The sequence below is a fragment of the Prionailurus bengalensis genome, chromosome D1, assembly GCF_016509475.1.
Source record: "Prionailurus bengalensis isolate Pbe53 chromosome D1, Fcat_Pben_1.1_paternal_pri, whole genome shotgun sequence".
Lineage (NCBI taxonomy): Eukaryota > Metazoa > Chordata > Mammalia > Carnivora > Felidae > Prionailurus > Prionailurus bengalensis.
Genome location: NC_057346.1, coordinates 43,717,292 through 43,740,876, shown reverse-complemented (window position 1 = coordinate 43,740,876; position 23,585 = coordinate 43,717,292). Strand labels below are relative to the sequence as shown.

The window sequence follows — 23,585 nt, the reverse complement described above, 5'->3', positions numbered from 1 at the left end:
TTGGGAGATCTATGGTGCGGCTTATGCAGGTCTTCCGGGGCAGGGGCCCATAGTACCAGGACTGAGGCAAATGTTACTGGGAAGGGAAGATCTGCTAAAGAACAGGGGGTGAAGTGTGGTGCAAGCCAAGTTAGGTTGAAGAGCCTTATTGGTTCCCACAGGTGGCTGCTGTTTATGCTGGGGGGTAGGGGAATGAAACCGCACAGACCAGCTCCTTTGTTCCTGGTGTCTCCCTGTGATCCCTGATCTCTGGGTCACACTCTGAGATGAAGAAATCACTCTCCCTCTTCTCATCCCACCGTTTTTCAAACTGCTGCTTCCACGTTGTGTCTCTGCTGATTGTGGTCCTTTATCTCTCTTTTTTAAATTTTTAATTCATTAATTTAAAAGTTACATCCAAATTAGTTAACATATAGTGCCTTCTCTTTAAGGGTGGGGAATCAGCTTCCTAAAGCCATCCAGGTTCTCCCAGAGCTGAGCACACTGGCTTTTAAAATTCCGGGCTTTAAGTCCCACTGGTTGTAAGAACTCATGAGATTGAGCCCCTCTTGCTTTCACACCCAAATGTTATGGTGATTTGTCCTCCCTGTTCAGGAGCTAGCCAGTGTGCAAGTGTGTTTCTCACCCTTCTCCACATCCCTGGCTCTCTCCCCACTGTGGACAGTCAGGGGACCTGTATCTAGAATCCTTGGGTGTGGGTGGGAAGTTGTGGCCCCTCCTGCTGGGAGGGAAAAAGCCACCCATGCTGTGGGAAGCTGAGTTTGGAAGAAACAGGGGAAGGAGACTATTGGTTACAGTTGGTTTATTGTCCAGGAAACACAGAGTGATCTCCTGGGGCCATCTGCAGACTATTCTGTCTGTTTCACCACTGGCATCGGTCAGTAGCATCAGGGCCATTTTACTCCCAAATCACGCCTTCGCCCTTCCTACCTTCTGCAGTATGTCCCCTTCTCTATCTTTAGTTGTGGAGGTTGTTCTGCCAATCTTCAGATTGTTTCCTGTGTTATCAACACTGACGTCAATGAGTGTTACCTAGTTGTATTCATGCGACGAGGCGAGCTCAGAGTCCTCATACTCGGCCATCTTTCCAGCCTGTATCTTCTCTGTCTTTTTTAAATTTTGTTTTGTTTGTTCGCTAGAAATGTGTTTTCACACACGGAGAAACAACATTTTGCTTCTTTGGGAGGAAAGATGAAGAATGAAATTACTGGTAATTTGACAACAGCTGGGTTTTTGAGAGAGACAGAAAGACAAACTACTGAAGTCATTTTTCGTATATTTAATGTGATTAATGTGTAAAATCCATTGCCTTTAATTTATGAGCAGTGATTTTTCTCCCATGTTAGTACCTGCTCTTTAAAGGAATGCTATATTCCTATTATTGTTATATATGTGACAAAATTACAGAAACTAAAGGCAACTCTCCAAAGTCTTGTAACAACATAACAGAGGTGAGATCAACCTGACATATTTTTAAACTTCAACTGATGACTAATAAAAAGTTCCATTGTGAAGGACTCTGGATAGAAAAGAATTCTAAGAAGAGGAGAGGTCCTCTTTCCTGGACCATTCGAACATATATAAACATTTTTTCAAAAACTCAGTAAGTTTTTCCTTGAAAGTAGAATCCACTTAACATATTTAAAATTGATTTACTTGTTTTCATGTGTAATGTTAATCAGCTGATAGACCAAGTATATCAGATCTCTTTTTTCTCAATGGAAAAATCCATCATCTGCAAATTAATCCAACTATATTAACAAATAAAATTACAACCAACACTTCTTGAAATCTTGTTCCTCAATACTTCCTATTACTTCCCTCAAAACAAATTGATATCATAATAAATGAAAATAGAACTTAGACAATCTAAGAATTTATAAAATTATTGTAAGAAAGATGTTTATTAATTTAAGAAAATTGGGGCAGCTGGGTGTCTCAGTCGGTTAAGCATCCGACTTCGGCTCAGGTCATGATCTCATGGTTTGGGAGTTCGAGCCCTGTGTCGGGCTCTGTGCCGACAGCTCAGAGCCTGGAGGCTGCTTCAGATTCTATCTGTTTCTTTCTCTCTCTCTCTCTCTCTCTCTCTCTCTCTCTCTGTCTCTCTCTGCCCCTCTCCTGCTTGCTCTTTCTCTCTCAAAAATAAATAAAAACATTTATGAAAATAAAAAAAAAGAAAATAGATACTAATTATACCAGTATTTCCCAAAAGGAGTTTCAAAGAACAATACTGTAAGGGAGAAAAAAGTATTTTGTAGTCAAATAAATTTTGGAAATGTGTTAAGGAAGTTTTTATTATTTGTTTATTTAAAAATTTATTTAATTCAAAACTCCTCTAGACCTTTCACATGCCAAGAATGCCTTATAAATCTACAGGCAGGGGTAAACAATACTTTGTAAACATTATTTCATCATAAATTGTTTCTCCATAAAATATCTGCCAAGATTTTAGAGAATAGGGAACAAGTTAGAAATGGAGAATCAAGACAAAGTATTACTCTTTAACAGACTATTGTCCTTGCTAGGTTTCAGAAAGAATACCTTTTGCTACAATAGACATTGCAAAAATTATTTTAAAGATTAAGTGGGTGGGAATTAAAGTGCATTTATTTATTTAACATGTAATAATGGAAAGTTACCATAAGTAAAGCCCACTACTACCTGCTGCAGCAAAAAAAGAAAAGAAAACAAAACAAAACAGAAAGACGATTAATTGTAATGTCTGTCCACAAGAGGGATGCAAAGTGGGAAGTGGCAGGGACACCACACTTAGTATAAAACGAAGCACCATCTGAGAAGTTACTTAACGTGTGTTATATATCCATGTTCCATATATACACAACGCTTTGTACTTTTCACATATTATCTGTCATAATCTTAACACCTTATGAGGTAGTTATAGTACTATTATCCCCATGTAGCAAATGAGGACCCTGAGACCAGGAGAGGTGCCATGACCAGTCTGAAATTCCACATGTTCAGATGGAGGATGAGGAAGAGTAAAGGTGAGGAGAGACAGATCAGGGTCAGGGTCTAGTCTGTAAAGAGAACCTTCTAGTTTGTGCATCTGTCACAGATCTAAATACATCTTCCTGCTCAGAAATAAGATGTGCTTTCATGATAGCCATTGGTCAAATGTGAGAATTACCTGGAACTAACTCTGCCTGCAGGAAAGGAAGAGCACCATTGCCACACAGCTGCTTTGTCTGAGCAGCCGTGGGTTCCATCCTACAGGTGATAAAAGTGAAAAAGAATGCATATAGACACTTTGCCAATGATAGTCTTTGCAGTGAGAGGAAGAGGAACCACTGCCCTCAGTGAAAGCTAAATGGGTTTAAATGTTGGAACTGTTCAGTGGTGTTTAGGTGTTACACCCATGCACTCGCACTGTTTAAAAAACACTTTCGTTGTGGAGGTTCCACCAAGGACCGACATGGGGGTGGGGAGGTTGAATAGCTCTGTGGTTACCATTCTGAAATTCTCCATCCTTCATTTCTCTGTCACCATAAAACTACTGTTTAATTACATTTTGATAAACACAAGTTTCTTAGGAATTAAAAATATCACATTATAAAAGAATAGACTATACTCAATAAATATATTTTAAAAGAATAAACAAAGGATGCGATGTGCTAGCCTAAGACATAAAAGATCTTGGGATTATTAGCTGGATCCACTCGAAATGGAGGGTGTGAAAAGGCAGTATACGAAGACAGGATGAAATAAATATTTTTTCGTAATAGTCACTAGGTGGATAACAACACTCAACAATTCTATGGTGCTTTAAAGATTAAAAAACACATTTGTATGAATTTCTGATTTGATCTCAGACCAACTGTGTGTCAGCAAAATATGGCAAAAATGTACATTCCTCCATATATTCTCTCTGGGTTGATGTCAAAGGAAGTATTGCTTTCAATGATGTTTCAAGGGATAACAAGCCTCAGGAGCAGTGAAGTTTCTATAGGGAATTGCTATCTTTAATTAACTATACAGCCAAAGGATTATTTTTCTGACCATAATAAATTTATAGGCCTACTCTTTTTGTTTATGGAAAGATACTACAATGCAAAACCATCATCCTTTTCCTTGCCTATCCTGACAACAATGGAGCTATGTGTGGTTGGCACAGTGCTAAATGTTCTAGATGAATTATTTATCATTATTAAATGAGAGCTAAATGTTATTATTTGACTTCATTGATTAGGAGACTGAAGTTTTGGAAGTTTAAATATTTGCTCAAGGCCAAACATCTAATAAGGGGCTTATGTCTACCACCTGAAAGAACTCCATTTATGTTTAGAAAACAAACAACCCAAAACTTTCCAAAACAGGAGTTTTCTAATCAGAGAAATAATAATTGAATGTTTTATAAATGATTAGTAACTCCCTTTACACACAGAAATATTTTTACCTTAAAGTCTATTTTATATGAAATAATTTTGCTTTGATTAGAATTTCTCTACCCTGTTCCTCACCTTCTTTACTTTCAGCCTTTCTTTATCTTTCTTTTTTTTTTTTAAATTTTTTTTTTCAATGTTTTTATTTATTTTTGGGACAGAGAGAGACAGAGCATGAATGGGGGAGGGGCAGAGAGAGAGGGAGACACAGCATCGGAAACAGGCTCCAGGCTCTGAGCCATCAGCCCAGAGCCTGACGCGGGGCTCGAACTCACGGACCGCAAGATCGTGACCTGGCTGAAGTCGGCCGCTTAACCGACTGCGCCACCCAGGCGCCCCTCTTTATCTTTCTGTTTTGAGAAAATCTCTTGAAAACTGCCTACTGCTCTATTATTCCAGTCTTACAGCCTTTTCTTTGAACTGTAGAACTGAGTTCAGTTAAGGCGAGCCACTTACAACAGTGTCATCTTGTCCTGTTTATCTGTTTCTCTTTGACTATTTCTTCCCCTCCCTTCCTTCCTTGACTACTTTTATATTGTTAGTCTCTGCTTTCAGTTTTCTGTAAGTAAATTATAATGTTTCACATGGTGAATTTATTTTTATGATGTTGCTTGGGATTTACTGGTATCTCTGAATTTGAGCCATTTTTTCTTCAAATATATAGCCTATATTCTTTCTTTTTCCCCTTCCTAATGGAAGGCTAATATAAAGAAATGCAGGAACTTCTCCCTCCATTCACTATTTCTTAAGCCTTTCTTTCCTACTGTCCATATTTGTGTCTCTTTATGCCACATTCTTGATAATTATTTCAGTTCTATTTGACAATCTATGGTTGTGTTAATCTGCTAAGTTTATGATATTGTATCTTTCATTTGTAGAGGCTCTATTGGCCCCCTTGCCAGGCTGCCTTGAGAAGTTTGATTGTCTTTTGTCTCTTAATCATTATTCTAATGCTCTGGTTTATTCTTTTAGATATACTAAGCATTTGTTGTATACTTTTTTTTTTTCAAACGTTTATTTATTTTTGGGACAGAGAGAGACAGAGCATGAACGGGCGAAGGGCAGAGAGAGAGGGAGACACAGAATCGGAAACAGGCTCCAGGCTCTGAGCCATCAGCCCAGAGCCCGACACGGGGCTCGAACTCACGGGCCGCGAGATCGTGACCTGGCTGAAGTCGGACGCTTAACCGACTGCGCCACCCAGGAGCCTCTGTTGTATACTTTTTGAATACAAAATTTCTATTAAAATATACTCATGGTATTTTTCCCCTCATTTTTAAAACTATGAGCTCATATTCCTTGGTGTCTTGTATAGAGGAATCCTTTGGAGATTAAAATGTGTCCCCCAAAGAGTATTTTCATTCTTCTCTACCAGATAACAGGAGGATGTCATGAATCTACAATCACTCTAAATTTTTGTCTCTGGGTTTATTGGGCTACATACATATTATGATTTCACTGTTCCAATCCAACCGAGATGGAATGTATGGTCACTAAGTATTGGGGAAGAATTTTTTTTTAATTCTTCTCAGAGCCAAGGACAAAGTGAGTCAATCATCCCCACTATCCCCTTCTGTATATCAGGCTATTTAATCTCTACTTAATACACTGAGAATGGATTCTAGGCCATTTGCAGGGGTCTCTGATTCACTCTCCTACCCTCCTCAGGGTCCAGACCTCATCTCTTGTCCATCAACATACAGCCCATTGAAACCAGCTCTAACATTTGGGGATAGATAGACACATTGGTAAGAGCAAATATGAGCTCAAGTACTCACTTCACTTACTAGTCTAATAGCAACTTCTTACGGTTTATGACCCAGAGCAATGTCATTCATTCATGTTCTACCATCTCAAACATGCATTAAAAACTATTTGAGAGTGTGTGTGTGTGTGTGTGTGTGTGCGCGCGCGCGCGTATGTATGTGTGTGTTAGGAAACATTTTTAGATTTTTTGCATGCTGTATTATCTAGTATGCTATATTTATTTTTCACTCTTAAGTACACACACACACACACACACACACACACACACACATACACACACATGAATCCTTACTATTAAACTTAGTTCCTATAGAAAATTAAGGAGAAATGTTTTTTCTCTTTTTATTTTATGTATTAGCTAATGTAGGCTTGATCTGCTGGCATGCAACTTGAAACTTCTATTCATATGCAAAAAACAGTTAAAATAACATTAAAGAAAAGCCAGCAAACTGTTCAACTGTTCAAACACTAGTACTTAACTGGAAACATGAATTGCAAGCTGACCAATCCCTACTAAATTTTCAAGTGTAACATCTAGGCAAATTTCACACCCCACTCTAACATATATTTAAACACAGCTGTAACCCTCACTAAAATAAAATTTCCTCTGAAAGCTTTTAGAGGGAATATAGTCAGTTAAAATAAACACCCTTTAAGATTGAGTTTAGATTTTAGACTTTTGTACTACAATCAGCTTTTCCAACCAAGAGTCCTATTTTATAAATTTTATTTAATTTGAACTGTTTTTTATTTAGATAATAATGAATTATTTATTTCTTGTCAACTTCTTTGGCTTCAGGCTCAAATATTTCACAATTTTTTTTTTCTCAGACAAGTCATTCCATCATTTTCCTGTCTCTCCTTTTCCTACATAGCTACTGATCTTCCTGCTGAAAGCTAGGTATAGAGAAAGCTTTTCTCTTAATTGCTGCCTAACTTTAGTTTCTTTAAGCTTTCATACCTGAGATTATATTTTGTTTTGGCTATTTCCTTTCCATTAGTTTAGAGAGAGCTCAATTTAATTAGGAAATAGACCATGGCTTCTACTATAATATGCATCTTGCTGTCTTCAAAGCCAAAAAGAAAAAAAAAGGAGAGAGACGGGGGGGGGGGGGGGGCAGAAAAGGTGGGACAAATAAGCAAAATAATGTTGCAGAATGTAATTCAGTATAAATGAACCAGAGTCTTTCGTTCAGGTGAAAAGACTGTCAAGCTGCAATAAAAAACAAAACAAAACAAAACAAAACAAAAAAACAGAGCAACAGGTCTTTTCAAGAGATTCAAAAGATTAGGTGTCTTACATAAAACTTATACTTTGTATACTTTATACAAAGAAGTTGAAAGTTAAAGGGTAAAGTATAGGAGGGAAATTCTAGCAAAAGCAAAATAGTTGTAGTTACATTGATTTCAGATAAAATAGATTTTAAGGAAAAACATTACTATAGATATACTGTTGCTAATTACTAATAATCCAGCTATCTATGCTTTCAGATGTTTGCTTTGTCGTCAAAGACAGATGACTATGAGGAGGAAGACTCATTTCTACTCTCTTCCCTCCTGCTTTGCCTGCTGAGCATGTATCTCTTCCCTGGCAACAGATGTAGTAAAATGTGACTGAAGGGAATGAAAAGCCCTTCATTAGGCTGTAACTAAGATGATGTGGCTCGTTTCTCTTCAAAGTGTGGTTCTCAGATCAACAGCATCAATTTTACCAGATAACTTGTTAGAAAGAGAATTTAAGTCCCAACTTCAGATTTATCAAATCAGAATCTGTGTTTTACTACGATTTCAGGGTGATTCACATGTATATTAAAGTCTGAAAAGCACTGCTCCTGTGCATCTTCCAGGGAACTGCATAATGTCAATAGTGAAGTGGGATTTCCCTTTACTTTTCTCGTGTATTCTCTGAACATTATCTTCTCTGAGAGTTTCTGGAAGTGATGAGCTAGTGATTTCAAGATCTGGAGCATAATGTCTACTATCTGAATATGAGTGGATATGAGTATTTCCCAACACTGTATGATCAACAAGGAATGCTAATAAAATCACACATAACTCATGACTTCAACATTACTAGGAGACAGGGAATATCTGTTATAGAAAAATAATCACTAAGCACTAACAGAAAAAAAAAAGTGGTTGAAATGGAAGACAGGCAACTAATGTCCATATTACATACAACCATAGTCTCCAAAAACCAAACCAAACCACTACAATCACACAGAACTAAAAAAATAAAGTCCAAGAAACTAAAAATTCAGGAATACCATCAGTAAAATCTCACCCTATTAAGTTGCATGGGCTTTGGTAATTAACTGTAATATTAGTAGATTTCACGAGTGCATGGATTTTAATGTCCTGCCTCGGCTTCCCCTGCCATCTTTTTTTCCTTTCCTGGGTGAACTCCAAAATGTTGATTTCAATGTTGAGACATTGCAACATTTTCCAGACAGAATGAAATAATTACTCTATTGCAAGAGGTTTAAGTCATTCTAGCTTCTATGCTTATTAAACAATTGATCAGAGATTCTTAGTAAACAAGAGGGAAATTATATAATTAATAAGTAAAACTGACAGAAGAAACAGGTGTAACAGGCAAAATACCACATATGGAAGTGGTTGGAAAACAATGAAACCCCATAAGAATAAAACATAATTTTCTAAGTACAGCCAGCCCTACTGTCTAGACATTGCCAGATTTCTTCCTTTGGTTTTATCACTAACTCAGAAACCCAAGAAAACCAGGATGCTGTGTTAAAATAGTGTAGCCCATTAGTTATCTCCAGTTGCTGGTAACTAGTAGGCACCAAACAAATATTTGTTGAAAGAAGTACTGAAAAAATAAAATCTGTTCAACATGTTCATTTCCCTTTAACTTCAAGACCACTATAGTCAAGTCCTCATTCACTGTGGGGGAGAATGCTCTTAGTAGGGTGAAATATTCTATTCTCAAAACTTCCACAGCAATTTTTTTCAGTACAGAAATTTTAACAGTAAAAATCTGCCTTTCAAAATCCTAGTAGGAGGAAAAATACAACTTAAAAGAGTTATTATGGAAAATGTAAGGAAGATAATCAAACTATGTTTTTAATATATAGTAACATAGAAAATTAGAATGTAGGTTCTCAGATCTAGTTTAAATCATGGCTTTACCAGATGGTGGCTACATGACCTTGATCAAGTTACCTATCACTCTGTGCCTCAGTTACATCCTTTGTAAATAGACAGGGACCTAAATAATACATGTCTCACTGGCTATTGTGATGATTAAATGAATTAATTCAGGCAAGGCAAAGGCCACTGGCTGTCTACCCTTTATCTCTTTTTCCTTCTTCATTCCTAACTCTTGGGTGGTGTTATAGTAATGTGCCCACTTAAAAAAGTGTTTAGGATAACTAGGTATAAGAAGTTCTCGGTTGGGGTTCTGAGAAATTCCTTGAAAGGGAGGCCAACTCAGCCCTCATGCACCTTGCATGCACTTTGCTCTTCTTCCTTCTGCCTGGAATGAGGATATGGTGGCTGAAGCTGAGAAGTCCTCTTGCAACCATGAGAGCGAACGGGAGGAGAGGTACAGACACCTCAGATGTGAGGTGCTGACGATGAACACATTCCAGCCACCAATTATCTTGGTACTTCCTGTTACATGAGAACAATAAGCCCTCATCATTTTAAGCTACATTTCTATTTTATGTAGCTGGATGGGAATACACCTGATCAGCTTTTAACACTGTTCCTGGACACAGTAAGCATTTGACAAACGTTAGATATTATTATTAATAATAATAAAGGGTTGTAATTCGCATCCATTTAATGCTAATTTAAATGTACATTTTTGGAAAATTATTTTCCTTTCTTATCTTTATCTGATTAGCTTTCACTTTAAATAAAAAGTTCTTCTAATGAAAAAAAAAAATCAAAAACTATCCCAGACTCTTAGCTCCAAATCCTAAAATGAGGTGTACTAACAACAGATACTCTTCATTGAACATTTAATTTAATCCAGGGCCTACACTTGTTCTATATACAGCTCCCCTCCTAATCCACATGATAGCTTTCTCAGGAGGTATAACCTCCCCTTTTGCTGGACCAGGAACTAAAGCTCAAAAATGTTAAGTAATTTTCCCGAGGCAGGAAAGACTTATTCAGTTCCTTTTGAGTCTGATTCCAAAGCTCATTTCCTTAATGATCACATATTAATTTATTACAGTAATAAATTATTTTGGTTAGGGATAAAACAAAAAGGCAAATAAAGTCTGAAAAGGGCACACTGTGCCAAGGAACTTCTGGAAAATCCTGCTTTGCAGGCTGGAAGGGTTTGGGGCCATCCTTCATATAACAATTCTTTCTTTATCTGGGAAAAAGATGAATGTCTCTGTTTCTCTGGAGAGGATGGTTTTGGAATTTTAGACCATTCTACTCCCAGGAGATATCCATATCAATAAAAACAACTAGAAGTGAGAGGGTGTTAAAAAGGCTGAAACAGTATTTAAAATCTATCTTGCTCTAATGGTTCTCGAACATTAGTGTGCATCAGAATTTCCTAGAAGGTTTATTAAAAACACAGGGCTGGGTTCCACCCCCAGATTTTCAGAGTCAGTAAATCAGGGCTAACATCTGAGATTTTTATTTCTAACATTATCCCATGTGACATTGATGTTGCTGGTAGAGCAGATAAGGAGGATAGGGAGTGAGCTGGGGCAGGTGGTGATTTTAAATATGTTGATCAGGGTAGGCCCTTAACATCTATGTCAGTTAAGACTTGGTGGGATTGATAGGTGATGGCCCACATTGTTTGGACTTTAGGAACAACTTAAGGAAAGACACTTCACCAGCAGCGGGTTAAGAAATCTCTACTTCATGTGTGATTTTTTTACCTAATTCAATCACGTATAAATAAAAGCAACACTGTTTAAAAAACCACTTTGACTGATGTTTGTTTCTTGAAAGTCTGAATTATTCAATCAGGTCTTACGAATAGAAGCCATTAATTAATTTAGGGTTTGCAAAGAGAAAAATTCTGACAAGGAATTCTAACAAACAGATATATTATTAAAATTATACCACCATAAACCATTATGACTTGATAAGTTTAATATAAGGCTTTTTTTTAAGTTTATTTATTTTTTGAGGGGGGCAGGTGAAGAGACATAATCCCAACCAGGCTCTGCGCTAACAGCACTAATATAAGGCTGCATTAAAATTCACCTAATCTAGACCGAGCCCCTGGGTAGCTCGGTCTGTTAAGTGTCCAACTCTTGATATTGGCTCAGGTCATGACCTCACAGTTTGTGGGTTCAAGCTCCAAATAGGGTTCTCTGCTGTCAGCACAGAATCTGCTTGGGATTCTCTGTGACCCTTTCTCCCTGCCCCTCCCCCATTCTCTCTTAAAAATAAACACTTAAAAAATGAATAAATAAGATAAAATTCACCTAATCTATAGAATTCATAAACAGCATCTGAAATCATGGTTTAACTCTGATGATACCACCCTCTTGTAGAGCTGAGAATATTGTTAATGAGCTAGAAATCACTTTATGAAAAAAGGAGGTAGTTCCAGTCCAAGGAAGTTAAGGTGGGAATTTAAGATTTGTAACAAAAGAAGAACTTCAGGCTACTTTCTCTCTCACCTGACAGACAATCTCTGAGTCAAAAAAAACAAACCAACGAACAGTAATCTCAGAAACTAAAAATACCTAGTGCCTGAGAGAAGATATATGATAGCAGAGAGTGCAGGACGGGGCAGAACAACGTAAATAGACAGCTCACAAGGGCACTAGATAGAAAAGCACACATGCGTACTTTATCCCCTAGAAACTGTTTACTTTCTCAGCTCATTTTGGGATTTTGGCTGTCTGGCCTCCCAGCTGCAGGTTCCTCTTGGCCCTATCCTTGATCCCCTCCTTATTTGAGTCCGGATAAGCTCATCTCTCACTCAGCACTGAGGTATCCTTGCTGCCTTCCCACTAGCTTTGCACTAACATAATTTCTTGACTTATCACATGTCTGGGCCAGTCTTCCCAATTTCAGCACTGCCTCAGTTTTTGTAGGGTTGTTTGTAGGGTTTGGCGGTCCACTTTGCTTCTGCAATCCTGACAGCAGGGTTTCTATGCGTGACTGTCAGCCCAGGGGCTGGGACCTACTTCCAGCTTATTTCTGACATCTTGCTTGCCTACCTTTGCGAGTATCAAATGAACTGAGAACCCTCATTACTGCATTCCATACTCTAGTCAGAATATCAACTTGTTAGATCTCTTGCCAGATGGGTATTGGCATATCACCCACTACACAAAAGAAAACCTAAGTGCAGGGATGAGAAGATGAGAAACAATAATCCTTTAGGGAAAGGCAAGACTAAAATGTTAGGCATAGCTGTACTTGTGGAAGCTGTACACAGTTGCCTTTGTCAGAACAATGGGTGCCTTCTGGCAGGATCCAGACTGAAGACACTAAGGCAGGCCATGTGGTAGGAACTTTCCCCCACCCTGAGTTAAGGCATAGCTTCGAGAAAAGGCAGAAGAGAGCTGAGAATGAGGACTGGTGGAGAGAATCTGCATTTGCAAGGTACTTTGTATTATTTTATTGAACTGTCACAAAGTCTTACAGAGTAGAATTATGCCAGGCACTGTGCATTCCTCAAAGCAATATTAGAGAGAAGCTACTTGTGAAATAATAAGAAATATTGATTTTGGTCTCTGCCCCTGGCTCCCGACACAGAGCTCCTAAATCTCTTGGAATTTCCTGGGTGATGGGAACCTATTTTTTTCTAATGAGGTGCTTCTTGGTAGGCTCGTGGAAGGGGGCTACTAGTCACCACAAGCACCAGGCCATGATTAAAAGCTTGGAATGTTCAGCTCTACCCTATATTTTCTGGAGAGAGAAGCCGAGCAGGAAATGAAATTAATAATCAATCATGCCTCTGTGATGAAACCTCCATAAACTCCAATGCTGTGGGGTTCAGAGAGCTTCCAGGTTGGTGAACACATCTACAGTCTAGGGAGGGTGGTGCAGCTCAACTCTATGGTGACAGAAGCTCCTGGACTCAAGACCCTTCTAGACCTTGCCCTATGTATCTCTTCATTTGGCTGTTCATGTTCATCTGTGTCCTTTATCATATTCTTTACTACATAGTAAATCCATAAAGTAGTTCTGGGTTCTGTAAGCTGTTCTTGCAAATGATTAAATCTGAGGAGAAGGTCATGGGAATTTCTGATTTGTAGCCAATTTGGATAGAGATTGTGGGTACACTGGGGACCTACTACCTGCTGTTGGCATTAGAAATGAGGGTGGGCAGTCATATGGGAATGGGGTCTATACTAACTCTGGTTGGTGTCTGAACTGAATTGAATGTAGGACACCCAGCTGGTATTGAAGAATTGGTTGGTGTGGGAAAAACCACACCCTACATCTGGTGTCTGAAGAATTGTATGTGAGAGTAAAAGAAATAGGGAGTTTTTCCTATGGTACCATTATTACCTCCATTTGAAACAGAAACCAAAAAAAAAAAAAAAAAAGATGCTCAGAGAGACCTGCCACTTGTCCCCAGTCATGGGACCATGAATCCAGGATGTGATCCAAGTGAAAATGCTTGAAACCCTTCTTTGAACTCCTTCTTCTCCCTGCCCCTCCCCTTCAGTTTTCATCCTCCTGCCCTTTGTCCAGTAGTCATGACATTCTTGTCATGTGCCTCCTAAAATCCTGAGATATCTACCTGCTTTTCCCTGTTACTATCACCACAAAATTGATCCTTTCTCATTGATTTCCTGAATATAAAATTATCAACTAGCTAGTGTGCTAGCCCTCATGTCCTCATGTACCTCATGTCCCTCTCTGGCTCCATGGTAAACTATGAAAATGTGAATCTAATGATTTTGCTCCTTTGCTTAAAGATCTTTTATGATGTTCCATTGTCTTCACAACAAAGTCCAAACTCCTGTAAATGACCATCCAGCTCCTTCATGGAGTGGTCCCTGCCCTCATTTCTCCTTACACCCTAGCCCTTCAGTGTGTGTTTACACAAACTGTATACGTGTGCACATACACACACTGTATACACGTGCACACATATTGTATACATGTGCACATACACACATGTACACACACACACACACACACACACACACACACACACACAAAGGCTTTTCAGCAAGAATACCTGAAGGTGATCAATGAACAACCCACTTCCATGGCTCTATATGCTGTTATGCACCTCTTCATCTGGCTCCATACCATTTGTCAAGACTTTACTCAAAGGGAAAATTAAACATCACATGAATTACCTAGATAGGAATACACTTTCTCTTCTCTTCTTCCACTGAATTTAGTGCATTGATCTATAACTATGGGCCTTTCCATTAAAGTCTGATTCTGCCTTTTCCTCACTAGACCCTGGGTCCCTCAAAGCCACATGTTATGTCCTTATTATTTTTGTATTCTCAGTAATTGTGACTGCCTCTAGTGCACAGTAATTGTTCAATAAATATTTGAAGGATGGATTAATGGAAAAGTGGAGAGAAGAATGAATGAGAGACAGTATGGCACAATTAGGTATAATTTAGGGACCAGGCAGACCTTGAGTTTGGGATCCAGCTCTTTCATATGACTTTGGATAAGTCACTTTACCCTCATTTAAATAAACAGATGAAATCTGGAAAAGTCTTCTGAGGCTTCGCAGTTTAAGTGTATCACATGATATCACCATTTGAAGCCATTTTTAAGCAGTCCATTAGAAATGGTAAGGCATTGCTTTTATTGTCTAAATAATGAAGGTTATCCTGTGGTAGTAAACCACATCAAAGGGGAATAGTTCTGAATTTTATCATAAATAATATTCCTTTCTCTTAATAATTATGAAATCCAGAGAACTTGATCTTCATGAGAACCAAATAAAGATATGTAACATTTTATTCCTACATTTTTACAATATTTTTATGCACATTCTGGTTAAACTTCCAGAGTCATTGGATCATGTTTTGCTGGCCTAATTGCTAAAATGGTTGCAAGTCATTTGTGAGTAAAATTATTCCAAATGTCTTCCAATCGTTTTATGTCTCCAAGCTGCACCCATAAGGATATGAGTATTTATAGCTACTCTCTTGTTTAAATACATTATAAACCTAAATCCTTCAAAGTTAATGACAGTGACACCAAATAAATGAGCAACAAACCTTATGTTTCATTATCTCCATTTCTTTCCTCTAACCTATGAATCAACATTTGTTTTGTACTGGGTATACATTCATTTTCTTCTTTTCATTCATCTGTTTCTTTTTAAAAAAATTTTTTTTAATGTTTATTTTTGAGAAAGAGAGACACAGAGTGCAAGCAGGGGAGGGGCAGAGAGAGAGGGAGACACAGAATCCCAAGCAGGCTTCGGACTCTGAGCTGTCAGCACAGAGCCAGATGTGGGGCTCGAACCCACGAACTGTGAGATCATGACATGAACCAAAGTTGGACGCTTAACTGACTAAGCCACTCAGGCACCCCTCATCTGTCTCTAACAATGGTAACACCTATTCATGCTCCAAGAATTTTCATGATACAACATTTCCAAATACATCCTGATGAGAATGGATGTGCTGGGCTTTGGCAATGGGTCAAATGGAAGATCACAAATGTAAAAATGTGATGAATGAACAGTATTATATTTTGGAATAATGTTTCCCAGCAGGGAACATTTTTTTTTCCCTAATGGCTTTCCATTAAAACACACACACACACACACACACACACACACACACATACACACACACACACTTCAAGAACTGGTCAGTTCTCTTCTTCACAAATATTTTTTCACTGAATAAAATGTACTCTTTTCCCTATTTCATTATCTGTTAGGTCATCTCTTGATAACAGGATGCTTAAGATTATAGGTACAATATGCTGACTGGAGATCCTACCCTCAATTCAATTACCACTGTCCACTTATCAGCTTTTATTAGCCAGGGTAGACTGTGGATCACTAGAAGGTCAGCTACACTATGCTCTGCGAAAATCACCCTGTAACACTACACGATATAAGGCAAACAAGTTACTTCCTAAACCATATTTCAGCTTTTAAAACATGTCTCACTAATAGAGTCTGTATTTAGTGAGTCACTAAAACAAGCAGAAAAGTGAGGGGAAAAAAATCTTAGCGTAAACAGGTATACTGCATTATGAATGAAAGCAACAAATACTAATGGTCTGATTACATTTTCAGCTTTCTGGAAATTTTTGCATGTCACAAAATTACAAATTCCTTGACTTATTTGTTATCTTCAATAACAAATAAATGATATTATATTTGCAAGTGAATACAAATGACAGACTAAATGAGGATATTTAAAACCATGAATAATTCAAAAATAGTTTAAATTAGGTCTAGACATACACAAATCCCTGCCCACTTATATTTATTGAATTGCCCTTAGCACAATGGTCTCTTCTACCCCAGCATTCTTTACATGGGCATTACTACATGCCCAGAGTTTTTGTTCCTATGCTCTATTCTGGACCAATTTAACACTCCTCAGGCACAGCACAAATAGAATTCTATTATCCTTTCTCTGTTCTCAGCACCTCCTAAAATTCCACTGCCAAACTAGACATTATATGGGCAATGGGAGGATGCAGATGCTTAATATTCTATAACTTGAATAAACTAACTGTATTTAATCCAGAATTTTTTCATAAATGTTATTCAGACCCAGAAACCTTTAATTAGCATGCTTTCATTTGATAGTTCAGAAAACTGAAACTCATAAAGCTGTTAAGTGGTCACCAAAGCAGTGCCTCACATCAGCAATAGTTTAGAAATATTAAATAAATAGTACTTCCCTAAATATTAGTAAGGGCAGGTTAACAGAAGTATCCTGTTATAAGATCAATGAACGATCTACTTCCCTAAGGTGTTTGGAAACATGCAATTCTAGTTAATTCTATATGTAATTTTAAACAAATAACACTTGCAGCTAGAATGAAGTATGTGTCAAGTTGAGTTCTAAGTATTTTTTCATTTATTAATTTATTCAATCTTCATAACACCCCTAAGTGGTAAGTATTATTATCTCACACCTTCCACACAGGTGGATCTGAGGCACAGAGGGTTAGGTGACCCAAGTCACAAAGTCAGCTGGTAAGACAGTCTGTTTCAGAGTCTGTACTCTTAATCACCACGACATGGGGTATGTGGCATCAGTGGATGACTTTTATTCTTCCAGTCCACAGATGCAAACAAAACAAAACGAAACAAAACAAAACATGATTACCCTAAGGATTAGACACTGACAAAGGACTGCCACATGGCATCTCTGTTAAATATTAGCATGAATCACATCACTATCAGAAAAGTAATCTAAGAGCAAAAAGGATACATGTAAGAACATACAGCTAAGGAAACTTAGGGAAATAGCTGCAAACAGATTACCAACAGAGAAATGACTGTGATTCCCCTCTTTAAGCAAAAGTATCAGGTGGACAGTAAGCCTAAGAGGCAGAAGAACAGGCATCAGTGGCCTCTAAACAGCAGCTGGAGACAAAAACACGGACAGACATGTGTCAATTCCTTCAGGTTCCTCTGTGCTCCCTGTCAATACGTATATGAAACACCATGTATGCATGGAAGGCTGTCCAGGCTTTTTGTCTGTCCCTGAGGAGGAACCCCATCAGGGGACTAGAAGATTATTACTTAAGATTAAATCTAGATTAATATCAAAGACAAAGAACAGGTAATTTGGATTCTGTATTTAATTTTGTTATCAGAGTTAAAGAAATACTATCAAAGCTAAGTATTAGAGGAAAAAATTATTCTAGAAAGTGAAATTCAGTGGATACTTGAAAACACTGCCAAACCAAAGAATGAGTCATTTATCATATTGATTGGCTTTGATGAAATATATATAAATCAAGCTCTAATTCTTTAACTTGATGAGCTTCCTTTTCTATATCAGATACCAGATTATTCACTCTCCAGCTTGTTGTATGGTAGCTAGTAAATACAATAAGACATTCATGAAGTAGAAGGTGCACCGAGCTTCTACAGGAGGGATCAAGATACTAGCATCCATCAGCTTTTAGGGAAAAGGATGCCTAATAAAAAAAAAACCCTGCTACTTCCTTATTTTCTGGAAAGATGAAGGCATATTCCTTCAACCAATAAGTAACCTTCTGGCATCTAAGAGAAGAAAGAGATTCCACTTCCCATAATTATCAAGATAGTAAAGAGGAATATACAGAAATTACTAAAATCATAGCTAACATGTGGGTTATTTGAAAACCACTTATTACAACATGAATGAATCCTTGCATTTAAAGGTTAGAAAACAGGAAACCAGATGAGGGAGCACCCACAAAATATCTGTTGCTACTGATACGGATTCAAGCAAAAAGAAGCACGGTCAGGCACCTATAAGACCAGGTAACTTACAGTCTGCACTCTGCACATGCTCCCAGTCACAGCTGGGCTGTACCACAAGCAAGTCTTTTTTTTCTGACCCAGCTGTGGGTTAAGACATTACAGTACAGGAGATGCCCTACTTAATTAGGTTAGGGTATTCTAGCTTTTTCAGAAATCCTTAGAAAGAAAACATTGTTTTTTACCTCCCAAATCTCTCCCGTCACCACACCCCTCCCCTTCCCAAGATCCACTGAACTCCTAGTGCTTACTTGGGATAATTTCTAGATTGAATGAAGGGTAGAATCTCAGAGTCTTGACTAGATGGAGGAAGTAGTAAGTCTCGAAATCGTTCTGTCAAAAGAAAAATAAACATCAAGTTGTGAAAAAAATCATTCATGAAAATAATGTCAAAATGAAATTATTACCTATTCTTTTAATTTGTCAATTATTTTGACTGCACATCTTTTATTAGAAATGTACCCACCATTTTATGTAGTACTAATATATGTCTATTTTACTTTAATGACTCTCTTTTTATGATTAAGATATTGCAACAACTGCAAATACAAATATAAAAAGTACTCATTAGTGTAGACTAGCAAAATCTTATAATTGAAAGATTAGAAGAGATATTTATGACCAATAAATATACCTAGAAAATACACAATCTCATTAGTAACCTGGGAAGTGGCAATCAAAACTACATACGGATAGATAGCATTCACATCATGTGGCATTAGATTGACAGAAATTAATCTCACAAGATGAAGTGTTAGAGAGGATGTGGATCAACATAAGCTCATATATTTCTGGTGGGAATGCAAACTGGTACAATAGCTTTGGAAAACAATTTGGGATTATCTTTTAAATTTAACCTCTGCACAACCTAAATGCCTCTATTGCCATTCTGATGTATATACTTGCAGAAACGGTCACATAATGTCTTAGGCAGCAAGTAAAAGAACATTCATAGCAGTACTATTCATTACAACATAAAGACAAACCACTCAATTGCCCATCAACAGAAGAATTGACAATTTGTAGCATAGACACACAATGGAATATTAATTGAAGTGAAACAGAATGAATTCAATTACAAATAAAAGCATAGTAAAATAGTGAGTGGAAAAAATACTAGTAGATTACATACAGAAGAATATCATATATTGAGTTAAAAAAACAACCAATGTATTGTTTACATATATTATATATGAAAAAAAAGCAGCCCAATAAAGAAAAGAATAATATACATAACCCAGGATAATGGTTATCTTTTAGAAGGGGTAAGAAGATGAAATAGAAAAGCAAAAGGTGGGTCATAATTGTTAATATTTCATATCTATGAACTACTGCATCATAAATGAATACATAAATGAATGCAGACCAGGGATAATCCAATGATGACACTGGCCCATGAACCAAAAATTTGATTAATAAAATTCTGTGCTTATGAAGTTCATAATGAAGGAAGGAGGGAAGGGAAAAGAAGGGAGAAAAGAGGGAGAGAAGAAGGTAAGAGAGAGGAGAGAGAGTAAGGAAATGGGAGCAAAAAAAAAAAAAAGAGGGGCGCCTGGGTGGCTCGGTCGGTTAAGCGTCCGACTTCAGCCAGGTCACGATCTCACGGTCCGTGAGTTCGAGCCCCGCGTCAGGCTCTGGGCTGATGGCTCAGAGCCTGGAGCCTGTTTCCGATTCTGTGTCTCCCTCTCTCTCTGCCCCTCCCCCGTTCATGCTCTGTCTCTCTCTGTCCCAAAAATAAATTAAAAAATGTTGAAAAAAAAATTAAAAAAAAAAAAGAGAGAAAAGAGGAATGTAAGGAAGGATCTTTAGTTCTACTTTAGAAATAGTTGTACTGCACAGTTATCTGCCTTGCATAAAGTAGTCTATCACTCTGATACTAATCCCGTACTTCCAGAACTAGATACTCATTACCTCTAGTCTTTCCTATGGGAAGGCTTCCTTGATGCCTCCTCTTTTTTTTCTCTCCTCCTACAAAATCTGGAATAGATGGCCCTACTGTGTGTACTCTGAGTATACTCTGTCCTTACACTTACAGAATGTTTCATCCTACATTTCTAATGTTACGTGTAATTGTCTACACACCTCTCCTTCTCCCTCTAGAAGTATAGTGCCACCAGGATACAGAACATTATCTGATACAGATTAAAATGTTAGGTAAATATTAGTTGAAATGATATTTCCACTTTTATTGCATAAAGAAAACTTCCCCAGTTAATCATAATGCCTTTTAGAAAAGCAAAACTGGTCATCTATCAATCATGAAAAGCAAGGGTACCAGACCTCCAGCCTTGAGAGGGTCACACCATCAGGCTGAGACAGAGTGCAAAGCTGAAACTCCAATCGGCAGTAAATCCATCTCTAACTGAAGGTGTGCAATTTCCACAAAATACTGAAAATCTGCAGTTGATGACAATCCCCACTTCCCAGTTACTGAAGAGCCAGACGTTAAACATTTGTGAACACAGTGTTTACAAAGTAGGCTGAGAAGCAGGATGTGGATTTTTCTTCATATTTATTGAAACACACTAAACCAGATATTTAATTGGCCTCTATTCTCCTGCTTGTGTTCACCACTCTGACATTCGTACAGTGCACCTGGGGAGGGGCTGAGTAAAGAGTCCACAGAAACAAAAAAGCACAATTTATTTTTCTTCTTCAAGTACACTTCCTCTTCGAGTTCATATTTTCAAAAATCAAATTATATTATTGACTTATCTACTGCTATTTTTAATGAACAGAATTAATGTTTATTTCAATGAAATGACTAGTAAATTCTTCTGATATGACCATTGTCTTTCAGTGCACTTTCCAATTTATTGTAGCATTTCATTAAATGAATGACTTGTAGTGTTTCTCCCTTTCCCTTTCCCCCCTCCATTTATCCCTTTCCCAAAACAGATCTTGAAAAATAAAGCCAAAACCCAACAGCAAACATGAACTTTATACCTCAAGTAAAGAACTGTTCAATCAAACAGCTACATTGAATATGATATATCCTTGGGTGCTAAAAATATAAATAAAAGTTTTACTGAATGATTCTCAAACTGATTTAAATGCAAAGGAAAATCAGAATTCCTAATGTAAACAACCATAACATAAAATAGCTGGAGGTTTTCACACACACACACACACACACACACACACACACAAAATTTGATTGTAAATCTGAAGACAATCTCTAGAGATAACATATTGATAGGATTTAAAACACACACACACACACACACACAGCAAAAGTAGCATGTAAGAGATTATTTACAAAGCTACCTGAACTATGAAATCTATAATGAATATTCCTACATTCGAAGCATCCTTTAATCTGAATATCATAAATGCAAACAATACCAAGCAAACATGAAGATCCTTCAAGTAGCTATCATGAATGTCAAAAAAAGTTCACATATACACAAATAGAAAATAGCAGCCTAAAACTACATCCTTTTAAAATGTTTATTTTTATCGTTATATTCATAAATTTCAAAATATGACTAACTTTATCCCATAAATGTATGATTGTTCACTTTTTCTTTATGAGAATAAAAGTACACAATAAAAATTATCCTTAGAGGGGCACCTGGGTGGCTCAGTCGGTTGAGTGTCAGACTTCGGCTCAGGTCAGGATCTCATAGTTGGTGAGTTTGAGCCCCGCACTGGGGACTGTGCTGACAGCTCAGAGCCTGGAGCCTGTTTCAGATTCTGTGTCTCCCTCTCTCTGCCCCTTCCCCACTCATGCTCTGTCTCTCTCTGTCTCTCAAAAATGAATAAACATTAAAAAGAAATTATCCTTAGAAAAATCCAAGTACGTGAAAAATTATTTAGAATTCTTACATTAGTCCTTCTTTACTCTCCTAGATTTCTGCCTATCAACTAATTAATTAGCAACCCATTGTTTATCAGACGCTGGGAAAAAGACCAAAACAGACAGATATTTCCTTTGTTAAGAAGCAAAATTTTTAAAATAATACTTCATTCTCTTGCAGCAAATGTCACACCAGATGAGCTGCTTTCTCAGGAGGCCCAAAGTCTATTTCTTAAGAAAATGACAGTTATGCAAACACTGGATCTCAGTCCTTCTATGAAGCTCTTAGAATAATTTCATTAAAGCCAATGAAAAGAACGAGAGGATTTTCTGAAAAATGGTATTTTGATGAGTTGACTAATGATGAAATGATGTCTGAACATGATTTTCTACCAGTCGGGGATATACTTTAATTAACATAAGCTTTTGTAGACTTTCACCCACTCTTCCCTTCTCCCAATCAACAGAATGATCCTGAGGCTATCAGATCTGGAGGGCATACTACACATGATTACACTGATTTGGGCTCTCTGGACAATCAATTGTGAGACAATACACTTAATTATTTAAAATCAAAGATGAGAAAAATAAAATAATCTTTCCAATCCTAACTCAAACTTTTGTACATTTATTGTGACTCAATTCTTTATTTTCCCTTTTGTGAACAACAGCCACTTTGTAATCCTCCCCAAACATAAGATGTAACAAATACAATAAGAATTCCCATAACAACAGGGGCGCCTGGGTGGTTCAGTTGGTTGAGCATCCGACTTCAGCTCAGGTCATGATCTCACAGTCCGTGGGTTGGAGCCCCGCATCAGGCTCTGTGCTGACAGCTCAGAGCCTGGAGCCTGCTTCGGATTCTGTGTCTCCCTCTCTCTCTGCCCCTCCCCTGCTCATGCTCTGTCTCAAAAATAAAAATAAATACATTAAAAAAAATTGAAAAAAATAATTCCCATAACAACAAAAGACCAAAATGCAAACTCCTGAGATAAGAAAATAAAATCTCCCTGTCACAATAAAAAAAAGAAAAGAAAAGAAAAAGAAAAAGAAAGAAAGAAATTAAAGGCACAAAAGAAAACGAAAACATGATGCCATCCTTCTGTAACGCAAAAGTCCTTTGCATCTAAAGATGTTATCATAGCCACCTAATTGGTATCTTCAATAAGAACCTAAGAAATAGCTGTTGTTTGCTGGAGGAACACTGTCAAAGTTTTACCATTTC

At 37.5% G+C, this 23,585-nt stretch overlaps 1 protein-coding gene across 4 annotated transcripts in view; it reads right to left on the bottom strand.

Moving 5' to 3' along the window:
* The window catches only part of NOX4 (NADPH oxidase 4), a 176,255-nt gene that overhangs the window by 35,743 nt on the left and 116,927 nt on the right, over positions 1–23,585 (bottom strand). For all 4 annotated transcript variants that reach the window (XM_043579969.1, XM_043579971.1, XM_043579968.1 and 1 more), the window contains one exon: positions 18,813–18,894. In XM_043579969.1, the coding sequence (XP_043435904.1) occupies positions 18,813–18,894 (82 nt within the window). The remainder of the gene's footprint in view (positions 1–18,812; positions 18,895–23,585) is intronic.